We start from the raw sequence: 22,934 nt of genomic DNA on the forward strand, positions 1-22,934 counted from the left end.
ATGTTTTTAAAGTTTTTAATTTAGCCTTGTTTTAAGAACACAAGGGAAATCATAGTGCTAAATTTAAAATTCACACTGTTTAACACAGCAGTATTAAATTCAACCACCCAAGTCATTTTGCTATTTGTTGGTGAGTATATAGTCTGTGCCAGTCATTGTGAAAAAGTCTTTTTATTTTAAGAAAAAAATTTAGTTAACAAAAAAATTTAACAAGTTTCACTTAGCAAAATACACCCGAAAGGAAATCACAGTACAAAGAAAGTTTTTAAGTCAAGGCCTCACCAATTCCTACAGTATTAGTAATGTGTCTCAATTTTCAAAACTAACTTTTAAAAAGCTTAAACTTAACCTAAGAGATTTTAAATGAAAATAAACTAGAATGAACAAACATGAGAAATGTCCTCTTTGAATTAGGGATCTAGCACCTTGAGTTTTCCAAAAAAGCACGCCTCCCCAATGTATTCACGATGATGTGGTGTAAAAGATCCACATTTAACATACTTAAAACTACTTTAAACTCAGATAACATCACTCCAGAAGTACACTACCAAAATGTTAATTGAGAAAAGCTGAAAAGTTTTAGTTTACTCAATATCACATGCTAGAAGAAAGTTTGCATGAGAAAACACTGAAGAGGTAATTTTTTAATCCAGATTTCACAAACTCATGGTGCAAATTGGGTCCCATAGCTTCCTCTAGAGTAATAACTGCTTTTCACTGCTTGTTGGCTGCCTGTGAAAATTTGAAATAACTCAAAAGCTACTAACAAAACTAGTCATATCCACCCATGCTGTTCTGGCCACCATAGCCAGCCCCGTAACAGCCGCTCACAGACTGGCTCTCAAGGCCACTGTAAGTGGACTGGGTTGACACCCCCATGCCTTGCATCATCTGGCTGCTATATGCCCCGTTGCTGGCCCCTGTTGTGGAATTTAAGAAAAGTTCTATGTATCGATGTTGCATATTGGCCCTGTCTTTGGACATGGCCGCCACGGCTTCTTCATGAGTGGCAAACTCAACATCAGCTTCGCCGGTCACTCTTCCATCAGGGCCGATCTCAATGTGGACTCTCACAGGGTTGAGCGGGGAGAAGAAGTTGTAAATGTCGTTCTCTGTGGCTTTGTAGGGCAGACCTCTCATGTGGACACAGTGTCCAGTGGTGCTCTGGACAGTGAACTCACCATCTCCATACCTGTGGTCGTACATTCCAGAGAGACAGTAACTGAGGTCTCTCCCAAACAGGTCGGTGGTGAAGCCGTAGCCATCACTGAGGCCGCTGTACTCCTCATACCCCCCATAGCCTGCACTGTAGGCACCAGACCTCATCCTCTCCAGACCTGCCTGCTTGACGATGCCAATATACCTCCTGGCTGTGCCAGGGCGGTCATAGGGCCCTGGCCGCTGCACTGACATGAACTTCAGTGGGGGATCCGAGTATGACCTAACTTCTTCCTGACTGCTCTTGAACACCTCAATATACCTGTGCCCTATTCTCTCCTTGTGCTTCCCTAGAGCCTTCTCTGCTAACTCCTGTGAGGCAAACTGCACAAAGGCTTCCCCTGTAATCTTGCCCTCGGGGTCCACAGGCAATGTGATCCCGTTTGGCACGATTTCCAACCCTGAGAAAAACTGAATGATCTCTTCCTTGGTGCATCCAAACGGGAGTCCTCGAAGTCGCACGAAACCATCATTGGCAGTGTCAGCACTGTTTGGACCACTGTGCTTCAACACCCAATCCATCTCGGTTCTGTGGGACTTGAACACTTCAATGTACCGATGTCCCATGCTTTCCCTGTCTTTTTTAAGGGCCAATTTTACGTCATCTTCTGATTCAAGTTCGACAAAAGCCTCACCACTCTGCCTGCCTTCTCTAGTGTAGATAAAGTGAACACCTGCGACCCCGTCATGGATCGTGCAGTCGGAGAGGAAATTCTGCACATCCTCAACAGAGCAGGACCAGGGCAGGCCACGGAGCTTGACCACAAAGCCTTCACCTCCCTCAGGGCCCAACATCATGGACACTCGACAGAGCAGACGTCAAACAAGCTTGGGTGCAGCTTTTGTGGCTGAAAAGAAAGCAAAAACTACTTTACATAAATTTTCATTTAATATGTATAACAAGAATATGAAACTAAAGGAAAACAGATTGTATTACTGCATCACTAAAACGCAAGAGAGTAGGTGGCAAGTCCTACTGTCTATTCAAAACCCCAATCAAGTGCAAGGTCAAATTAAGACATATCTAAACAAACAGATAAGTACATCAGCAGAGTATCAGTTATATGAGATGCAAACATAGAAATCAAATTATATGCCTCTCAGTTTCACACTGCCATGGCTTGGGTTCAATCCCTAGTCCCATAAGCAGCACAGCATGACCCCCCTCCCCCCCCCCCCAAAAAAACAAAATAAAACACATTACGTTGTTCAACGTAACACACACATCACTGTGTTTCACTGAGGGACTAGAAATGGAATGGACTCTTCATTGTACAAGAGGCATGACAGGTGCCCCTCCTGACAAAGTGCCATGAAGTGCAAGTGGCATCTGACACCTAGAGTCCAAGCTAAAAAAGAGTAAAGGTTAAATCCATGTCGAAGGGCAGCATTCTGAAGAGCGGGAGCTGAGTCAGATAGCAATACATGAATAACACGGACAATAAAAATACAGATAAGGCCAAAAATATATTCAGAACAGGCACAAGTATATACAAGTTTTATGGAATTGTCATTTGATAACAAGTGTAACAGATGTAGCTATTAAGTCAGTGGTAAAAGCTGCCTTTTCAAAAAAATTTAGGCACGTTATCACATAGAAAAAGATAAAACAGAATCTTACCTCAGATGAATCCTAAAACTATCTAAAATGGCATGGCATATTTACACGATTAGAGCAAAACATGGACAGATTTCTAAAAACCCCACGATTAAAACTAGAAAGCATGAATGGTAAGAAAAGTAAAGTAAATCGGTTTAACAGAGACCTGGTGAAGCAAATCAGAGCAAGTTTTAGAACTTTATAAACAAGGGAGTTGCTTCTTCTGTAGCTGAGCTCTTATCTGTGGCTCTGCCCTGGTCAACTCCACCCACCCCAAGCAATCTTCATCTTCACACAAACTTCACTGAACACTTTTCCCCATCAATTAAGGAGATTTTCTCATTTCTAATTATCCCCTAAGATATCTTTATAAGATATAAGGTATCCCCTAAGGTATCTTTTCTGATACCAACTTTGCCTCCAGCTACTTGGTTTTGTTTTCCCTTTCAGTGAAATCTCATCTTCAAAAAGACTTCTTACATGCCCTACCCTACCCCACCATTAAACTAGGGCACATCTCACTCTGCCAAGGATCTCTATGGCAAGAAAAGAAACATTTTCTTATCTCCATCTCTTTTGTGCCCTCAGGATTTAACCATTCTCTCTGGAAATCCTTTCTCCTCTTGGCTCTTGGTTTTCCTGTTAATTCCTTAGGTACTCTGCCTCTTTAAGTCCTTCCCCAAGGTTTAACAATACATAATCACTGGCCCCCTTTTTTCAGGCAACCTTACCTGATCCTTGTATGTCCAGGGCCAATTCTGGGTTCAGGACACACAGGTTCCTAGACTTAGACTCCCCGAGGGCAAGACTGGCCTAGACACACTCCATTCCACAGGTTACACTGCTTAGTACCCTGGGTGCGGCTTAAATGGCCTTACCTGTCATCCAAAGGCTCTAGAATGAAACTGAAGCAATCTTTGAACAACTTATAAGCCCTTAAATCTAATGAGCTCATCATTTCTTTGGGGGGTGATCCCATTCTCCACCCTAATCCTATTCCTAATCCATGCCTAAATTCTATTCAGCAACTCTTGATTCCAACAAGTATAGAGGTTTCTCATATCTTACTTTGGTCCTTAGACCTGCTTGACGTTATGATTTGAATATCAAATCATCATCATCATCTTTGTGCATCGCCTTCATCCCTTTCTACTTCCAATACCAACAAGCCCTTTCCAAGACATTCACATCTACAACTTTTCCAATCCTTGCTACCAGCCCAACCTGTAGCTGTTTTAAGAGCAATTTTATGTCACTTTGTTTCAACACCTCAGTGGCTCCCCACTGTCTGGAACACAAATCATAGGGCCAAGGGGGTGCTCAGGCCTTGAAACTTTGACCTGAAACACACTTGCATTAGAAAGCAAACAAACCTTTATTCCCGTATTTCTCTGTGCCGAAATGTGGCAGGCTCTCTGTTCCACTGGAATTGACACACGTAGTAATTATCTGTCTGAAGATAGCCCACCCAATCTGTCTAGCTAAATCCCACTAATCCTTACGGTCTCAGCTTAAATTTACCAACTTTTCCACAAGACTTTCTCCCCCCCCACAAATTAAATCTATACTTCTATGATCCCAGAGCATTCTACGGAAACAATCCATAATTTGTTTAAAACTCTTTGCAACTGCATTGAAAGGCTAGTGGCAACAGACTTATCTGTTCTGTAGGTCACTGTAGTCCCACCCCCAGCACAGCAGGCCCAAGATTAGCAAGAGATTAACTGACAGTCACGTGGGGCCAACACCACCTTCTGGTTAGGTTAAAAAAGACAAGCAGAAGGCAGGGCGCGGGGGGGGGGGGGGGGGGGGACCACACAGGAAGCATAAAAAAACAAATATGTCATGTAAGAATTAAAGTGCCCGAAACAGAAATTATAAAGCGAAAAAAGCACTTTCCCAAAACACACATGTACTTCTAAAACACAGAGCAATATCCTTTCTGTTGACCTCAGAATCCTCTACATTTGGATTCTTCGCAGACTTTCAGTACGTTAACTAAAACTTGTGAAAATAAGCTGGCTTTCTGCTCAACGTTAGATTTACAGCTAGTGAAAAAAAGTTTTCACTCAGGAAGTTATCTGTATCAAGAAATCAATTATAAACTGAGAAATTAATTTTCTTAAAATAGCTCACCTTAAAGAACACCGGGGGATGCCCACAGTCAAAGACACTCCAGGTAGGTAACGAATCGTCCTAAAAAAAAGCGACAAGGAAATTTTACCTTAATGTCCCAGCACTCCCGGAGCGAGAAGAGGCAGCAATCCCCTGACTGGGACCGGCTCTGAGCTCCTCTCCGGAGCCGTGGCAAGCACCGGGTTGCCTTAAAGAAAGTACACGCCCGTCCCACCCCAACAGCTTTGGAAAGGTTTACCTTTTTCATAGGGTAATACAGAGAATAACAGCCTGGAACCATCCCACTTGCCCTGAAAGATTTACTCAGAAGGCGCGTTCTGTACAGAAACCCCTAACCGTGGTTAAGAAAATTTAAATACCTAGAGTGGGAGGCGCACCTTTTGGGCGGGGCTGGGTCGAGGAGCGGTTCCCGGAAGCAGAAGGCAGGCCGAGCAGGGGGGAGAGGAGTTGCACCGCTGATCGGCACTGGAGACCAGGCCGTATTCACAGAGACGTGCTCCAGGCAAAAGTAGTTTGCTATAAACTGGCCTAACAGTATTTACAATTTGCAAACATCCCTGGAGGTCTGGGTGGAGATATTAAAAAGATTTTCCTTCCCTGTTTTTAATAATTTCATTTCTTGAGACTTGTATTTATATAACATTGCTCTTTTAACTGAGAATGAGGGGAGGTAGTGTTGAAATGTTTTAAAATAGGAAAAACATCAATCTACCATCAGCCACAGCCACAGAATAAAGCTGTAGCAGAAAACTTTGGTATGTCCAGCGAATTCGTCTGAGAACTAAAGAACATTCTTAGTTTTAGAACCACAGAATTGAGAAAAGTCAGTTTCTCTGAGCCTGTTGCCATAGACACAGTACCTGTCTTGCCTTATTAGCACCCTCTCTTACATGAGATACTACTCTGGGGAGGAAAATCTACATAAAGTACTACAATTTAAGAAGTTAACAGTTTCAAATTCTCTAGACGAGGGTTTTCAAGAAGCTTCAACTGTCCCTCTCCTCTACCCTCAGAAAAGAGTAGAATCTAAAGGGTAGAGAGCCCGGTCATCTTAGTGGTCCGAATTCTTTGCCTGGGTTTATCACCCTGCTACATGCTCATTCCAGTGTGGTCCGCAGACCAAAAGCCCCTGCTCGGACACGCAAACCCAGGGGCGGTCAGACATGAGGAAACCGATTCCCACGTGGCTGAACTATGGCGCACACATGTTCAAGCGTTAAGGATATACACTGGTCTCCCACCCGGCTCCCCGACAGCCCGACAGTGTAACCACTGGGGCCAAGTGTTACAAAACACTCCTCTTGGGTCCAGCACCTGGAGACTCATTTTGCACAACTCCACCCCCCTGCCCGCAAGTGGTCTATTACGTAAGTGAGCACACGGACCACCCAAGGATCTTGTTAAAAGGCAGATTCTAAAACAATAGATCTGGGCCGGGGCCGAGATTCAACATATCTAACTGCTCCCAGGAGGTATTCCAGAACGAGTTCGACCTCACTCTACTATACTGGTTAGACAAGATTTAGTTGAGATCCAGGTAGACCCCTCGAGATAAAAAGGGCGCACCTCCAGCGCCCGACTGATTAGGTTTATCTACGAAGTACACAGGGCGGCTCAAACTGCGCCCCCACCGTTTCTATTCAGGGACTGGAACTCAGCAGCTCCCTGGCTTCACCCTGCTTTATCCGCGTCCCAATAGGGCCTGAAAAGCATTTTCGCCCTTACTTGTAAATGAATTTTAACCTACAGCTGGCAGCACGCACAGACTGGTAGGTTGTCTTAATTAATCAGAAAGTTCTACCTCTTAAATCACAGTCCACGGGAGACGCCGCCTCAGGATTACGCAGTTGACTCTGCCCTAAAACTTACCGCTGAAGAGAGCAGGACCGATTTCTATTTTCAACCAGCAAGCGCAGTTTACAGCCAAAGGACCCCCAACTCCACCCGAAGCTTAAAAACGCAGAAGATTCCGCGGAAAGGCCAGGTGCACCTCCTTTTGTTATCAACCTGAAATTGAAACTCAACTGGCTGGGGGAAAACGCTTCGTACCAGGCTTCAAAGTGCGCTCTCAAGCTCGCGGCCGCGGGCCGCCAGGGGCGCGTCTGAGCGATTTCGGCGGGAAGCGCGGTATCAGTCCCGGACGCTAGGCTCCTGGCGGGGGCACTGGGACGTGAAGGGGTTCGCTCGGCCTCCAACCGCCGATCCGACAGCCTTCGGTCGGCAAAGCCCTACAGGAAGGCCCGACGACAGGGGGCCCCATCCACGGGCCTGGGCGGGGTCAGCGGGAGCTTCCGGGGCGGGGCGAACTACGGGTGGGGGAGGGAGAGGCTTCCCGGGCCGCGCGAGCTGGGGGGAGGGGAAGGTCACGAGACGTAGGCTCCCGGGGCCCGAGGTGGGGCGGGGGGGGGGGGAGCTCCCAGGACAGCGGGGACTCACTAGGGTGGCAGAGTTTTCAGGCCGCGGATAGAGGCGAAAGTGTTCGCAGCGAAGTGGGCAAGAGTTCTCAGGCCCGGGCTTCCCGGAGCCGCGGGGGAGGGAAGGCGGAGCTCCCGAATCCCAGGGGCTCCGTGGAGCCGTGAGGAAGAGTTCCCGGTACCCGAGGGGGGCGGGCGGCTCCCGGGGTTGGGGGCGGAGCTCTCGGGTCGGGTCGGGTCGGGGGGACTTCCTGGGGACGCAGGGTAGGTGGGGGAGGGGGAGTTCCTGGGGCAGCGAGAGGGGGCAGAAAGAGTTCCTGGGGGTAGGGGGCGGCTGCGCGGGAGGAGGTAGGGGAGTTCCAGGGACCCACGGGGGCTGGGGGAAGTGCGGGCGGGGGTCGTCCGCTCGCGGCGGCTCACCACGACGGGTCCGGGGCCTGGAGTGCGGAAGGCCGGCGCACGGGGCTGCGTCCCGGAGGCAGAGGCCGCGTGACTGGGAGGGCGGCGAGCCGGACGTGGGTCACGGGGTGTAAAGGAGGAAGTGCCACTGGCGGGCCCGCCAAGATGTCACCAATGGAAACGCGCCCTGCAGGTGCGGCCCGCGCGGTCGGCCAAGGCAGGAAGTGGGAGGAGGGAAGGAAAGCAACGAGGAAGACCGTTCTGAGTGAGCTCTCAGGAGAGGTGCCAGGGTAGAGAAAAGTCCAGAGTACAGGCGGAGAGGAGGGGAGGAGTTAGCCGTCACCACTCTTAAGGAAGGAGAAACCGTAAAATAAAAAAAAAAAAACCAACAACAAACAAACTCTTTAAGGCAGGAAAGAATTCCGAATGAAAACTAATGTACAAAAGGCAGAATCCTCTTTGTATATACAGTACCTTGTTTTGTAGGTTTGAGCAGTCATACAACTTTTTTCAGTTTAAAAGGATTAATTTTAAAACTCGCAATTCTTTAACTCTACAACCTAGCAAGCAATTACATTTTATGAACACCTGAATATTAATTCAAATGAACTGGAAAACAATTATAAGGCAATTGCAGTAATGTTAGCAGTGACTTGAATTTAGATGAAGAAACTATAAAATTTTAGTTGTAGCTTTGTTGCTGTGTTTAAGTCGTTAGAGATTCGTATGATTATCTAGAATCTGTTTCTAAATAATCTTGAGTGGTGGGAGTCAGTACATGGGCCATGATTCAGTAATTATTGAAGCTGAGGGATGGGTACATGGAGTTTTATACTGTTGTCTTTACTTTTGTGTATGTTTAATACTTTTAGTAATAAAGTTTTTATCTTGAAAAGTCTGTAAGAATCTACTTAATTACAGAATTTATAGGGAAAAGGAACCATACTAAGTGAGAATGTAATAATGCAGTCTGCAAAGACCCTGGGAAACTAGACAAGCACAATAGCCGGTCCTTCAACAAAATAGCTTCAAAGGAGCACTTAATGAATAAAAATAACAAGAATTATCAGGGATTCACGATATATGGGAAATATATGGATCTTGATTCAAACAAATTGGTAAACATTTATAGGACAATTTAGGAAATACCTGAACATCGACTAGAAATTTGATATTAAAGTATTATATTTACTTAAGTAACGAAATTAGTTATCCTAAAACGAAAGGCATTATAGCTTTTAGAGATACATTTTTAAATATTTGTGGGTGAAATGGTGTGATGGATGGGATGGGATCTGCCTCAAAAAATGGGGGATGTAAAGAAAAACTGTCCACAACTGGTAGCTATTGAAGCTGGGTGATAGGATTTAAAATGCAGCTATCCCACGGAAATGACAAAGACACTAAAAACTCATACATTCAAGAAAGAATATTCTGAAGAAAAATTAAGCCATGAAATTGGCTTGTTTTGGGAAACAGTTATCTACAGAAATGAGTACCCTGACTGCTTCCTGAGCATTTATTTCACTTTTCTCACTTCCTAAAAACCTTGTCAAAACATATTCTTGGTAATCTACACGACTGACATCCGTTTCCTCACTTTTTTCAATGTATTTGTTTCAGTTTAGTAACGTTATATATGCTTTCTTGGCTTAACTGGTTGATGACACTGGCTAGCTTAGTGTTAATAATTGATCAGTCACGATAGGGTTCCTGCCCAGTGAAGGAACAACATGTACAGAATACACAGGGGGAAGTATTGGGACAGAAAACACCCAAAAACACCTGCAGCCAGGACTGAGATCAATGAGGGAAGCAGAGCAAGATTCCCCCAAGGCCCTGAAGGCCTGATACCGTATTTTAGACTTTATTTATTCTAAGACCAATGGAAACGAGTTTTACTTTCCAACAGAACAGTCTAGCTGCTCTCTGGAAGATGAATGATGGGAACAGATGCATGGAAACTAGATGGGAAGAAATAAGTCAAATTTTGGAAGAACTGATGATACTCTGCAACAAAAACATTGTGGTGGAAACTCAAGCGTGTCAAAGGATTTCAGTGATATGCAGCAGGATAAAATTTACTCAATCTCAAGTCATTCATTAACCCAGAAATATTGTGCACTAACAAAATGCAGGTACTGTGCTAAGTCCACAGAACAGTGGACTAGGAATCAATAAAGAATAAACATGTGATGACAAATTCTGAAATAACCCCAAATTAGAAAATGGGGGCTAACTCATATAGGGATTCTGAGGAAGTGACATTTAAACAGATCAGAAGCATGCATGAACAGGGGTGGAAATGTTAAAACGTTTTTACCCTGGTATACAGGTAAGACTTTAAAATGTAGTCATTTGTTAGGATATGCTTTGTAAAAATATTTTTAATTTGTAGTGAATCCTTTTAATCACTATATTTAGTTCTTACTAAATTCAAAAATAAGAAGAAAAATGTTTAAGATACAAACTAATATGAAATAATAAGGTCCTACTGTACAGCACAAGGAAGTACACTCAATATTCTGTAATAAATTATAATGGGAAGGAATATGAAAAGGTATATATAGACAGCTGAATCACTTTTCTATACACCAGAAACTAACACAATATTGTAAATTAACTTCAATTAAAAAAGAGAAAAGCTATAGATGAAGGATTAAAATACATTGACACTTTAAATGTTTGCCATTATATTTTCATATGTCAAAGAAGATATGTCATAATCTGAAAGCAACAGGAAGGCTGTTTTCCATTATCTTTAGACTATTAGGCTCTTTACCTTACTGTGGCTAAGCCTGGGGGAATAATACACTGTTTTCCCCAGTGTTCATTTCTCAAAAGCTGTGTTAACTAAAAAGCAAAAACTGTAATGTACTGTTAGGTAAATCATATCTATAAAGTTTGTGTTGAAATAATCATATCTATAATGTCTGTTTTGAAATGAACACACGGAACAATTTTTTAGCCAACATAAAACAAGAAGTCGTTCCATGATATTGACTGCATTTTGTTGGTGACTCAAGAATCAATGTCTAAAGTTAGAACAGAAAAAATATCAGGTGTGGCAGTTCATAAAATAGAAACACTAGATCTCTAGTGCTAAAATCTGTTCTCAACAGAGGGAAGTATCTGTCACCTGTATTAACAAATGCCCAGTCCATTCAGGAGGCCTGGAACTTCCTCGTGGGACCAGGGGGAGAGCTGACACCTTGTCAGATCACCTGCAGCTGCCATAAGAATGGAGGCAGTTATAGCTCCTGGTGCTCAATGTTCACTGCTCAGGACCACAAGCACACTATGCCAGGGGAGTGGAGAACAGAACCAAGAGCAGCAAAGGAACAGGACTATGTACTTGAGAGGGGCTCTAGCAACAGTAATACAAGCCGGACAACAGCACACAACAGTTTTCTAGGATAAAGAAATACTGCACTAAACTTTAGTAAATATTTTAACAGACCTGATTACAGAATGAAACATTTTCCAGTGCTAAAAACTGAGTTTTGATTTGTAGTTAATAATGAAAGAAAGGTTAGTGGCTTGGAAAACCAAGTAGAAGAAATAAGCTCAAAACAAAGGAGAAAAAAAAAAAAAAAAAACAAGGGGGAAGAGATGAAATTCAGAGGACTCATATAATAAGAGACAGGACAGGAGAAACAAGTGAATGGTAGGCATTCGAGAATAAAAAGACAAAACGGAGGCAGGAGAACAGATAAAGAATAGAAGGAAACCTTCCTGGCTTAAGATAAACACTGTTGTGTAGTTCCCCACAGATACTTTAAAAACACAAAAATCAAGCATATGTTGGTAAACTAAATTTAAAGTACAAAGGAAAACTGCTTTGAAAAAAAGAACAGGTTAGGTACAAAGGATAAAAATAGAGTAGCAAAAAAAAAAAAAGAGTAGCCCGTAGAGCTTGAAATGTGCCAAGAACAAATTGAGATGTGCCCCAAGTGATAAAATTTAGTACATATACAAAGAATTGCAGGGAATTCCCTGGTGGTCCAGTGGTTAGGATCCCACTTGCTTGCTCACTTGCTGAGGGTTCAATCACTAATTGGAAAATTAAGATCTCAGAAGTCTTGCAGTGCAGCCAAAAAAGAAAAAAATAATAATTAAAATACTTATTACATATTTCTGCAATGTGGGAGACCCGGGTTTGATCCCTGAGTTGAGAAGATTCCCCTGGAGAAGCAAACGGCAATCCACTCCAGTATTCTTGCCTGGAAAATCCCATGGACAGAGGAGCCTGGCAGGCTACAGTCCATGGGGTCACAATGAGTCAGACACGACTGAACAACTTCACTTCCAATTTTTTCATTATGTACTAAAGTAATATTTTGGATGTTTTGAACTAATCACAATATATTAAAATAAACTATTAAAAAATTTCTCAATTCATTCTACAAGACCAGTATTAATTATGTCTGTTATGGGCTGAACATCATGCCCCCAAAATTCTTATGTTAAAGATACCCCCAGTACCTCAGAATGTGACCAGACTTGGATATATTTATAGAGATAGCTAAATTAAAAATGACATAATTAATGTCGTCTGTATTCCAAAATGAAGAAGGGGCAATTTGGACACAGAAAGCAGAGGGAAGACACCCACCTAAAAACCAGAGAGGTCTGGAACATATCCTTCATATATTCCTCAAGCTTCTCAAGAGGGAACCAAACCTGCTGATATCATAATGCAGGACTTCTAGCCTTCAGTATTATGGCACAATAAATTTCTGTTTAAGCCACCAAGTCTGCAGGACTTTCTTATGGCAGCCCTAGCAAATTAATACACATGTAGATGGCAAAACCAGACAGATATCACAAGATAACCCCTAAGAGCATAAATGCAAAATTCCAACAAAATACTAATAAAATGAATCTAGCAACCTATAAAAAGGGTTATACACCATAATGAACTGGAATTTACTCTAGGAATGTTTCAACATAATATGTACCGGGCCATTTGCTGCCACATAGATAGACCTAGAGACTATCATACTAAGTGAAACCAAAGACAAATGTGATACTGCTTATAGGTAGACGCTAAAAACAAAACACACTTACTTACAAAGCAGAAAGAAGGCTCACAGACAGAAAATAAACTTATAGCAAAAGGACGGGGTGTAAATCAGGAGGTTGGAATTAACATACACATAACATGAAATAGATAAACAAGGACCTAACTACATAGCAGAGGGAACTATACTCAGTATTTTGTAATCACCTTGAAGGAAAAAGAATATACACATGAATAACTGAATCACTGTGCTTACACCTGAAATTAATATATTAGAAATCAACTATACTTGAACCAAACAAAAATATACTGGAATTAGTGGTGATGGCTTTTTACAACTTTGCGAATTAAAAAAACACCCTCTGAATCGTACTCTTTACAAAGGTGAACTGTATGGTATGTGAATTATATAAAAATGGAAAAAAAAAAGCATTTATATCATAATTCTATTGGACAGCACTATTCTAACCAAATATTTGTAGTAAAGCAGAAAAGACCTCAATTAGGGTGAAGATGAAGACTGGAGATGTGAATTGTGGATCATCCCTGCATGCAGATAAACTTAAAAGGAGAGAATGTGGTAAGAATTTCTAATATTTATATAGTCAGGACTTTTGAAAAGGCATACTGTAAGAGAAACATAATAGTTTAGAATTTTTTCATTCTTGTCATTTTTCTCTTAAATGAATATCGATTTTTGTGTTATTTCAGAAATCTTTCTCTTGGCCCAAGGCCATATGGACAGTTTTTAAACTTAAAGGCTCTGTTGTTTTCATCTACATTTTTAAACATTTTAATCTACAATAAACTTGGAATTGATTTTTTCAAGAGTTTTAGAATTAGTTTATCCAGTTTCACAGGCTAATTTCACTCCAGAACTCACATGAAAAATTCCTACATAAACATAAGACAACCAAATCCAACAATACACAAGGCTACTTAATATGTCATGATCAACTTGGATTTATTCCAAGAATCCCACTGTAATTCATCATTTCCAAGTTAATCACTGATGATGTCACATTAGCATCTTAATGAAGGTAAAATAGGAGTTAGCTAAGAATTTTTCGTATTTCTAAGAAATGCTAAGAAATATCCTAAATTACAAAATTCCTCCACACTGGAAGTAGAGAACATGCCTGATCATGACTCACATATAGGGTTACAAATATACACACATCAAAAAAAAAAAAAAAAAAACAAAAACCCAACCTAAACATCTTATGCATGGCTAAAAATAGCATAAGCTATGCAAAAATATCACTGATAAAATAGGAAAGACATCTGCAATTTATTCCCAAGAGTGTTAATATCTTTAAACATATAGAGAGCTTCTAAAAAGAGAAACACAAGTCTAACAGTCCAAAAAAATTTTTAAAGGCTAGATATATTGACAATTGATAGAAAAAGAAATGCCCTTAAACATGAAAAGATGCTCATCACCATGTAAGATAAATTAGAATCGTAAATGAAGCATTGCAGCACTATTTCTAATAGGAAAAGACTAACAACCCAATTGCCCATCACTAGGCAATGGCATCCCACTCCAGTACTCTTGCCTGAAAATTCCATGGACGGAGGAGCCTGGTAGGCTGCAGTCCATGGGGTGTCGAAAAGTCAGACACGACTGAGCGACTTCACTTTCACTTTTCACTTTCATGCATTGGAGAAGGAAATGGCAATCCACTCCAGTGTTCTTGCCTGGAGGATCCCAGGGACGGGGGAGCCTGGTGGGCTGCCGTCTATGGGGTTGCACAGAGTCTGACACGACTGAAGCGACTTAGCAGTAGCAGAGGTCCAGTTGAATGAACTTTGATGGATCCACTTAAGAAAGTATTATATCTTAAACTCAATAAGCCAAAGACCATGAAGTTGAGTCAAGAAACTCAAGAACCAATCTTAAGGGCACTCCCATTAGCCAAAAATTGAATAATGTGAGCATCAAAGAGAATAAAAGCTACAATGGATTAAAACACATCCTCTATGATAAAATCCATGACTTCATAATGATACCAGAAAAATTACTGATTTTGGCACATACTAAAGATTCAGTTCATTACACTAGTATTGATAAATATAAACAAGAAATCAAAACCTTAACCTTTTATAAAAGTACATCTTAGAGTAATCAAATAATAAAGAAAATTTCTTCCTTATAGGAGTACTCCTGCTAATAAATGAGGAATACTGAATTAAAATATCACAGATATGGAAATAATTAACAATGCATCTAGAGAACAATCAATAGCTGCTAACATCACAAGGGACACCAACCAGTATGTGCCCCTGGCAGGAGTACCAAACACCTCCAATGCAATATTTTTAAAAATTTCAAGGGAATCAGAACAGCGTATAGAGGTTAACTAACATTTTAAAAGGAAATGCAGAGGACAGAGACTCAAACAACTAACTCCATGGGAATGTAGTCAGAAAAACCCAGAGTGTGGGAAAAGAATTCTACATGAGCCACAAAACCTGACTTCTACATAAGAAGAAACTTTAAGAATAGAAAACCTTTAGATCCTCACTAATAAGGGAGCCTCTTTGTCACAATTGAACTGTGGCTGGTGCAAATTGAGATGTGCTATAAAATAAGCACGCACTGGATTCTGAAAGTTTAGTTCAGGAAAAAAGCATGAAAATTTATTACACGATGAAGTGATATTTTGGATCTATTTAAGGTACATATATATCACATTAAACTAAATTACTAAAGTGAACTGTATGTTTCTTTTCATCAGAAAATGTTAAATTATGTGACTTGCATTGTATTTCTATTGGACAGTGCTGTTCTAGCTTAAAATATAACTTAAGAGGGAACTTCCTTAGTGGTCCAGTGGCTAAGACGTGGTGCTACCAATGCAGGGGGACCAGGTTCCATCACTGGTAAGAAAACTAGATCCTGCATGCAGCACCCCAGCACAGCCAAACAATTAAAAAAAAAAACCATAAACTTAAAGGATAGTTATCTAACAAATATATAATGAACTTGTTTGGATTCCAAATCAAACCAACCAGCTATATAAAAATATTACACAATCAGGTACATGTGAACACTGAGTATTAGATGATATCAAAGAATTATTATTTTTTTAGGTGTGGTAATGGTATTGCGGTTATATTTTAAAAGTCTTTAGAAATACAAAGTTATGAATAAAAATCTTACTATGCCCGGGATTTGTTGTAAAATAAGCCAGGCTGGTCTTAGATGAGCCTGGCTCTCCTCTGCCCCGTTTTCTGTCCTCCTCAAGAACCTTTGTGGCAGCTAATTAGGGGCAGGGGCCCTGGTAGAAGACTGAAGCCGTCAGGCAGACCTGCGTCCCAGTCCCACCTATATCCCTTAAGACACATCTCTATGATGACAACACAGTAATACTTTCCTGCAAACTGGTCATGAGCATGCGATTAGAAAATGTGGAAAAACACCTAGCTCTGTGTGTGGATCCAGTTAAGGGTCACTTAATGTGTTTCTACAAAGAATCTGAGAACCAGAACTCAGATTGGAGAGGGCAGGTTGGTGGTAAAGTCAGCTCTGTGGAAGGTGGCCCCCTCCCGTTTCTGTAGTCTCTACAGGCACCGACTCCAAAGGGCACGCACCCCTTGTCTCCACACTCTCCCTCAGTTTCGGTCACAACAAGGACTAACTCTCCTCAAATCAACTCACATTTTTCAGATATTTTATGTTTAAAGGGAGCTCTGTAACAACAGTACTCAAGTGAAAACCAGTCACTTGCCAGTTAAAGAGAAAAGCAACAAAAAGCAAATAATACAAAAAGAACGTTACTAAAATAAAAGATTAAAAAAGAGACACCGTAAAACGGAAATAAAAAACCGAATCAACTTACAGAGAATGCACACAGGAAGATGAGATCCTCAAGGCAAAGGATGAATCTGCTTCACACCTGTAATAAAACGATCTCTCTCAATATTCATTAAGTGCAGGAATTAAAATGAAAAAAGAAAAATTGCCTAAAAATTAGCACTGAAAACATCACTTTTCACTGATAGGCCCTAACAGGTTTTTATCTGACCGGAGAACCCCAAATTATTTTCATTTTTACTAGAAATTCAGAAACAGTCAACTTTTAAAAACGTGACTGAAATACTGACAATTATAGTAAAATGAATAGTTTCGAAGATGTTTCTAAAAGATTTGCCGCCTTCAACCCTAAGAGTTCCACAAGGGTCGGACCACCCGAGGCCCCCCCCCCCCCCCCGCCCCCGGCCTCCCAGCCGGCGGTTTCCGGAAGCCGCCGCGGCCGCACCGCCCCCCTCAGAGTATGGCCGCTCGCGGGCCGCTCTCCCTCCGAACACCCTCCGCAGTGGCAGACAGGCCCTCTCCCCTCAACCTCGAAAACAGTTGTGAAGCATGGTGGTTCGTCTTAGGACATCCAGGGTTAGAAAACTGCCGAGGGCATCCCAAAGGACGCGGGACTCGCTGGTGCCCGGCGAAGTGGGGGTGGGGCGGCTCTCTAGGGCCTGGGGTTATTTGTTGGGAACCTCTGAGAGCCCCTTTAGAGTACATATTCAAGGTGAGAGGCCCACGGCCCCTCCAACCATTCAGGTAAAAGACCGGGGTCCAAGGCCGGTCGGGTCCCCGCGACTCGCAGAGCCCCGCCCCGGGTCGCCCAGCGCCGCCTTCCGTGAGCCACGCGGGAACAGGGAGGTGGAGGCGCAGCGCGAGCTGCGTCCAGAAGTTTCTCGGGCGCAGGCAAGAACGGGCACAAAGTACATTCAAAAGAAAAGTAGTACAGAACAAAAAAAAGAAACGGCCAAATTAAGATAGCTCAGCAGAAGTGTGGTCACCAAGCCAAGACAACGAGAACCAGAGTTTCAACCAAAATACAGGCAGGATACCTCAAGAGCAGGAGACGAATGCAGACGGGGCTTAGGGCACACACGCCGCACGGACAGGAAGAAAAGGCGGCAACGCTCCAAAGTCGAGGCTCGGCGAGCGGGAACGTGGGAGGGGGGAGGAGTCAGGTCCCAACCCGTCTAGTTCAACTCGCGGACGCGTTCAGCCACGTGCAAGTACCGCTTTCATTTTAAAATGACCCTCCTCGAGCGGTTGCCTGGTCTTCCCATCCTACTCCTGCCAGGGGCGCTAGGGCTCTGCTCCCTCTGGAGTCCGCACGAGGCTCTCTACTTCCCCAAGTCCAAACCTCAGCCCCGCGGTCTAGTGCCGGGAATATAAGGCCCCTGACCTCAAATCCACCTCCCCCAAGCCCAAATCTCAGTCCCGCGGTCCCCACCCTCAGTGGGCCGGGTCCCCTTTCAGTACCCTGTCGGTCCCCGAATACACGGCCCATTTCCTCCGACTCCAAACCTCAGCCCCGCGGTTCACAACTCCCCCCGTAGGCCCAGACCCCAATCGGTCCCGGGTGTGAGGGCCTTCACCCCAGATCCCGCCTCCGCTGACCCCCAAATCTCAGTTCCTCGGCCCTCAATGCCAAGTGGCCCAGTCCCCAGCCGGTCCCTGGTGTGCGAGCCTCGGACGCTGCCTGTTCCACCCCTCACCTCGGGCTCCGAGTCTCCACGCCCCCGCTTTTCTTCACATCCGGCACCTTGGTCGTCCCTCTAAGTACCTAGAGGAGGGTGGAACGCTAGGGACTTGGCAGTTGTGGCTGAGGCAGTTGAGGCTTGTTTACCATCACCATGGAAACCCCTGGCAGCGCGCCCCGGGAGGGGGCCCCGAGGGGCGGGTTCAGGCACGCGGCAGGCCCGAGTCCACAACCCCCGCCCGTTGTGCGCACTCGGCGCTTCCGGAAGCCCTAAAGCTCTCGGAGTGCCCTACCCCTCCTCGGCCCCACGCCCAAGCTCCCAGGAACAAGAGCCCCAGGAACTCACGCCCCCGCCCCGCTCCCGGCTCCCGGTGTAACCGCTGGCCGGCTTCCCCTCAGAATCCCACCTGCTTCTCCCAACAAGACGCGGCGCGGTCTCACTTCCCAGACGGAGCCGGAAAGACGCAAAGACCGCGGAGGGGCGGGGTCTCCAAGGCGGGCGTCCGGGGGGCGGAGCCGCGGGGGCGCCATTGTGACGCTCCCGGAGCGGAGCCAGGGATTGGCTAGCTAGTAGTAGGGCGGGGCAGGGGCGTACGGAGCCGGGGCGCTGCTGGGAGGGGAGCTACGAGCAGGGGGCGAGCTTTCTAGGATGGTTAGTGGGGCCCTTTTGAGCCCCAATAGATACTGACTGGGAGAGTCCCCCAAATATTGAGCCCAAAGGACCCCTGGATTGAAGGCCAGGGCAACAGAAGAAAACAGAGTTATTTCTTGCTGAGAATGAAGAAAGAGGGAACCGAGAACACCGGAAACCTATAAAGGCGGCTCCGAGGGCAGGGTTTAGAGAGGGATTAGCAAGTTGACCTAGGGTTGCTCAACTGATTCTCTCTTAGGCTGAGAAGCCCCAAGATTGCTAAAGGTGGCCCTCAGGACCCCGAGGAAAATTAGTTTTCAGTCAGAGCCCCTGAGCAGACTGGCAAGACGGTAACTGAAATGGCTACCCTGCCTGAGGCAGTGGAGCAGATTCTTTAATGTGTTCTGGGGTTAATCATTACTATTTTATTTTTGGAGCTTCCATAAAGAGGAAGATATGAAGGCACTCATCACTGCTTAAGTAGAAGATTATTTTAAAAACCACCACTTAATAAGGGGGTGCTTGGAATAGGGTCAGATTATGAGTGAAAGTGAAATGTTAGTTGTTCAGTCGTGTCCAACTCTGCGACCCTGTGGACCATAGCCCGCCAGGATCTTCTGTCCCTGGAATTCTCCAGGCAAGAATACTGTAGTGGGTTGTCATTATGAGTAGTTACTATAGAAAAGGAAGGAGCACAATTTGTCACCAGAAGTTGATTCTAAGGGGAAAAGAAAAGTAAAAACAAGAGGACTTGAAAATTAAGAGAAAACTGATGAGGCACAATTACAGAAAACAGGTTCTTCAAAAATCAAATAAGTTATTTGTAAGAAATCCAATGACTCCATCACAGGTCAGGCTATAGAAAAGTCCGACTCCGGAGAGAAAATGCAAATACCTAATCTGAGGCAAATATTCAAATTACACACACACACACATACACACACAAAAGCTTCAGAATTTAGAGACTGAAATCAGGTCCAATAAGACATGTTCCTACAAAGCACTAAGCAGGCCTCTGAGCCGTGGGGGCTTTTTGATCCCCTCATCAAGTTTGACAGTTCTCCAGCATTCATCCATGATGCAGTAATCTTTGAGGCCTTCTGTAAATGAAAGACTGGGGCCTTGGCCTGATGCTGAGCCTCCCCTGCTCCTTGGGAGTCATCGCAGGTGTCCACTACGATATCTTTTGCAGGTGAGCACCAGCACAGTCATGTGTGGATTTTCTTCCACAGAAAGCTCAGACTGGTGCCACAGATCCCAGACCTTTTCAACAGATGTACATCTCATCTCACTAACTGGAAGATGCTTGCCCATAGCTAGTCTAACATGGACTGCCTCCTCAGCTGTAGGGCCTTAGAGGTCTCCACCTTTTCTTTTCACGTTTGTGTCCACGAAAGTGTTTCACCCGGGCTCTGAAGTCAAAAGACATCTTTTTTGATTCTTGAGAGTGTCTGCACAAGTGCACCTCTACCATCTGATTTATAAACAGTTGAATTCACCACAAATGAAAATCACCCCAAGATGTATCCTCTTACAGATTGACCTGCCTGTTTACTTCCTGATGTTTATGTAAGTGGATTATTATCACAAATTTAATACTTTTTAATAAGTTTTATTTTGAGTGTTTAAAATAAGCTCATGTCTGGAAACCACTAGCAAATAGTATAGAGTTTTGTCTAGAATGTTCCAGTTGGTACCCCTTGAAAGAACACTTTACCCATTAAGCTTTGACACCTTCTCGCCCCTTCTTTCCCAGGAGAGCATTTGTATAGGCAGGATCAGGGAGATTCGGAGAAGGTTCTTACTCACAATCACATTACCTGTCAAATGGCAGTGGTGATAACAACAGTGGACCTGTATTGCATCTTTGGGCTTCCCACCTGTCAATGGAGTTAGATGCCTGAGACAAGGGTTTGATCCCTGGATCAGGAAGATCACCTGGAGGAGGGCATGGCAACCCACTCCATTACTCTTGCCTGGAGAATCCCATGAACAGAGAAGCCTGGCTGGTGGACTACAGTCCATAGGATCACAAACAGTCGGACATGACTGAAGAGTCTTTGCAAGCATGTACTGCACCCTTACTGTGCTTTCCACTATTTTGAGTACTTAATCTCATTTAAGCATCATAGCAACTCACCAGGATGTTACTATAACTGCTTAGTAGAAGGAAACTGAGGTATAGAATTGTTAGGTGACTTTCCTAAAATTACTCGGCTTGTAGATAGCAGGTCTGGGCATTGCACTAATGCACTCTGGTTTCAGAGTGCAGCGCTAAGACACTCTGGTTTCAGAGTCTCCACTCTTTTAAGTACTGCACTCTCAAGCCCAGTGAGAGATAGGTCTTTCTGGATTAGTTCCCAAGTGCCTTCTCTGCCTCCCTTTCCCATGTGAAGGAAGGAAAGAATGAAATAAAGTATTGAACTGCCCAGCTACAGTATAGGTCCAGTCCAAATGGGATGTTTCTCATTGAGGCCAGCTGCTGTAGTAGTCAGAGAAGAAGGATAAGATAACCCAGGTGGGACACCAGCAGGCTCAGCGGTCACAGCCTTGTCTGGTTAATTTTTTTGACCAACATAGAAAAAAATGCATCTTTGAAGCAGCAGTACCACCACAGAAGACTGGATCCCTAGGTTATTTGCAGTTCTTTGGGGATAGTTTACAGTTATCTCAAACAGTACTTTGTGTGAAATAGTAAAATTGGGGTTATGGCACCCCATGAGCTTGATGGTTACTTGCTAGAATTGATTTTTTTTGTCTCACCAGAGACTGCAGTGGGGCTGTGTGGTCCTGGGCAGTGCTGTGTGGCTGCCCTTTGTTTCCACAGCAGGCCTGGCCATCAACAAAGCCTGACTTAAGCTGGGCCTAGTTCTGTCACCATTCTGTGTTGTCCCCCTTTAGCCTCATCATGGTCTTTTCCCCACCCTAAAATATGTACAGTTAGACTCTTTCACTTCTGTGGGGCCTCAGAAGTCAGAAAACTTCATCTTCGTCAAGATGTGCTATTATCTGCCAATTAGATCTCAATATAACTAGAAAAAAAATTTGCTGGATACAGGGCAGCTTGCAGCTTTTCTCTTTCTCTCTCAGTAACCTCCACTTTTTAGAAATTATGGAATATTTAAAACATACAGAAAATTATAGGTATTGTAAAAATGTAAGAGATTTTGACATACTACTTCCTTTCATTGTTTTTTGCACCAAAAATTACAGATAAACCAGTGTCTGAGATGCTTTTCAAAAAGTAATTACTCTAAAAAGCAATTCAGATCAGATCAGATCAGATCAGTCGCTCAGTCGTGTCCGACTCTTTGCGACCCCATGAATCACAGCACGCCAGGCCTCCCTGTTCATCACCAACTCCCCGGAGTTCACTCAGACTCATGTCCATCGAGTCAGTGATGCCATCCAGCCATCTCATCCTCTGTCGTCCCCTTCTCCTCCTGCCCCCAATCCCTCCCAGCATCAGAGTCTTTTCCAATGAGTCAGCTCTTCGCGTGAGGTGGCCAAAGTACTGGAGTTTCAGCCTTAGCATCATTCCCTCCAAAGAAATCCCAGGGCTGATCTCCTTCAGAATGGACTGGTTGGATCTCCTTGCAGTCCAAGGGACTCTCAAGAGTCTTCTCCAACACCACAGTTCAAAAGCATCAATTCTTCGGTGCTCAGCCTTCTTCACAGTCCAACTCTCACATCCATACATAACCACTGGAAAAACCATAGCCTTGACTAGACGGACCTTTGTTGGCAAAGTAATGTCTCTGCTTTTGAATATGCTATCTAGGTTGGTCTTAACTTTCCTTCCAAGGAGTAAGCGTCTTTTAATTTTATGGCTGAAGTCACCATCTGTAGTGATTTTGGAGCCCCCCAAAATAAAGTCTGACACTGTTTCCACTGTTTGCCCATCTATTTCCCATAAAGTGGTGGGACCAGATGTCATGATCTTCGTTTTCTGAATGTTGAGCTTTAAGCCAACTTTTTCACTCTCCACTTTCACTTTCATCAAGAGGCTTTT

The 22,934-nt window shown here is 43.8% G+C and overlaps 1 protein-coding gene across 10 annotated transcripts; it reads right to left on the minus strand.

Annotated features, from left to right (window-relative positions):
• Window positions 1-155: 155 nt before the first annotated feature.
• Window positions 156-18,790, minus strand: HNRNPF (heterogeneous nuclear ribonucleoprotein F). 10 transcript variants are annotated; one of them, XM_019953857.2, is made up of 4 exons: window positions 18,699-18,790; window positions 16,636-16,692; window positions 4,955-5,014; window positions 156-2,066 (listed from the first exon to the last, which is right to left on the minus strand). In XM_019953857.2, the coding sequence occupies exon 4, from the start codon at window positions 2,014-2,016 to the stop codon at window positions 772-774; it is 1,245 nt and encodes a 414-aa protein (XP_019809416.1). In that variant the 5' UTR covers window positions 2,017-2,066; window positions 4,955-5,014; window positions 16,636-16,692; window positions 18,699-18,790; the 3' UTR covers window positions 156-771. The 10 variants fall into 10 exon arrangements, with proteins under 10 accessions (XP_019809416.1, XP_019809420.1, XP_019809421.1 ...); XM_019953861.2 differs by lacking the exon at window positions 18,699-18,790 and adding an exon at window positions 18,308-18,381; XM_019953862.2 differs by lacking the exon at window positions 18,699-18,790 and adding an exon at window positions 17,648-17,672.
• Window positions 18,791-22,934: the final 4,144 nt, after the last annotated feature.

Source organism: Bos indicus, chromosome 28 (assembly GCF_029378745.1).
Source record: "Bos indicus isolate NIAB-ARS_2022 breed Sahiwal x Tharparkar chromosome 28, NIAB-ARS_B.indTharparkar_mat_pri_1.0, whole genome shotgun sequence".
Taxonomy (NCBI): domain Eukaryota; kingdom Metazoa; phylum Chordata; class Mammalia; order Artiodactyla; family Bovidae; genus Bos; species Bos indicus.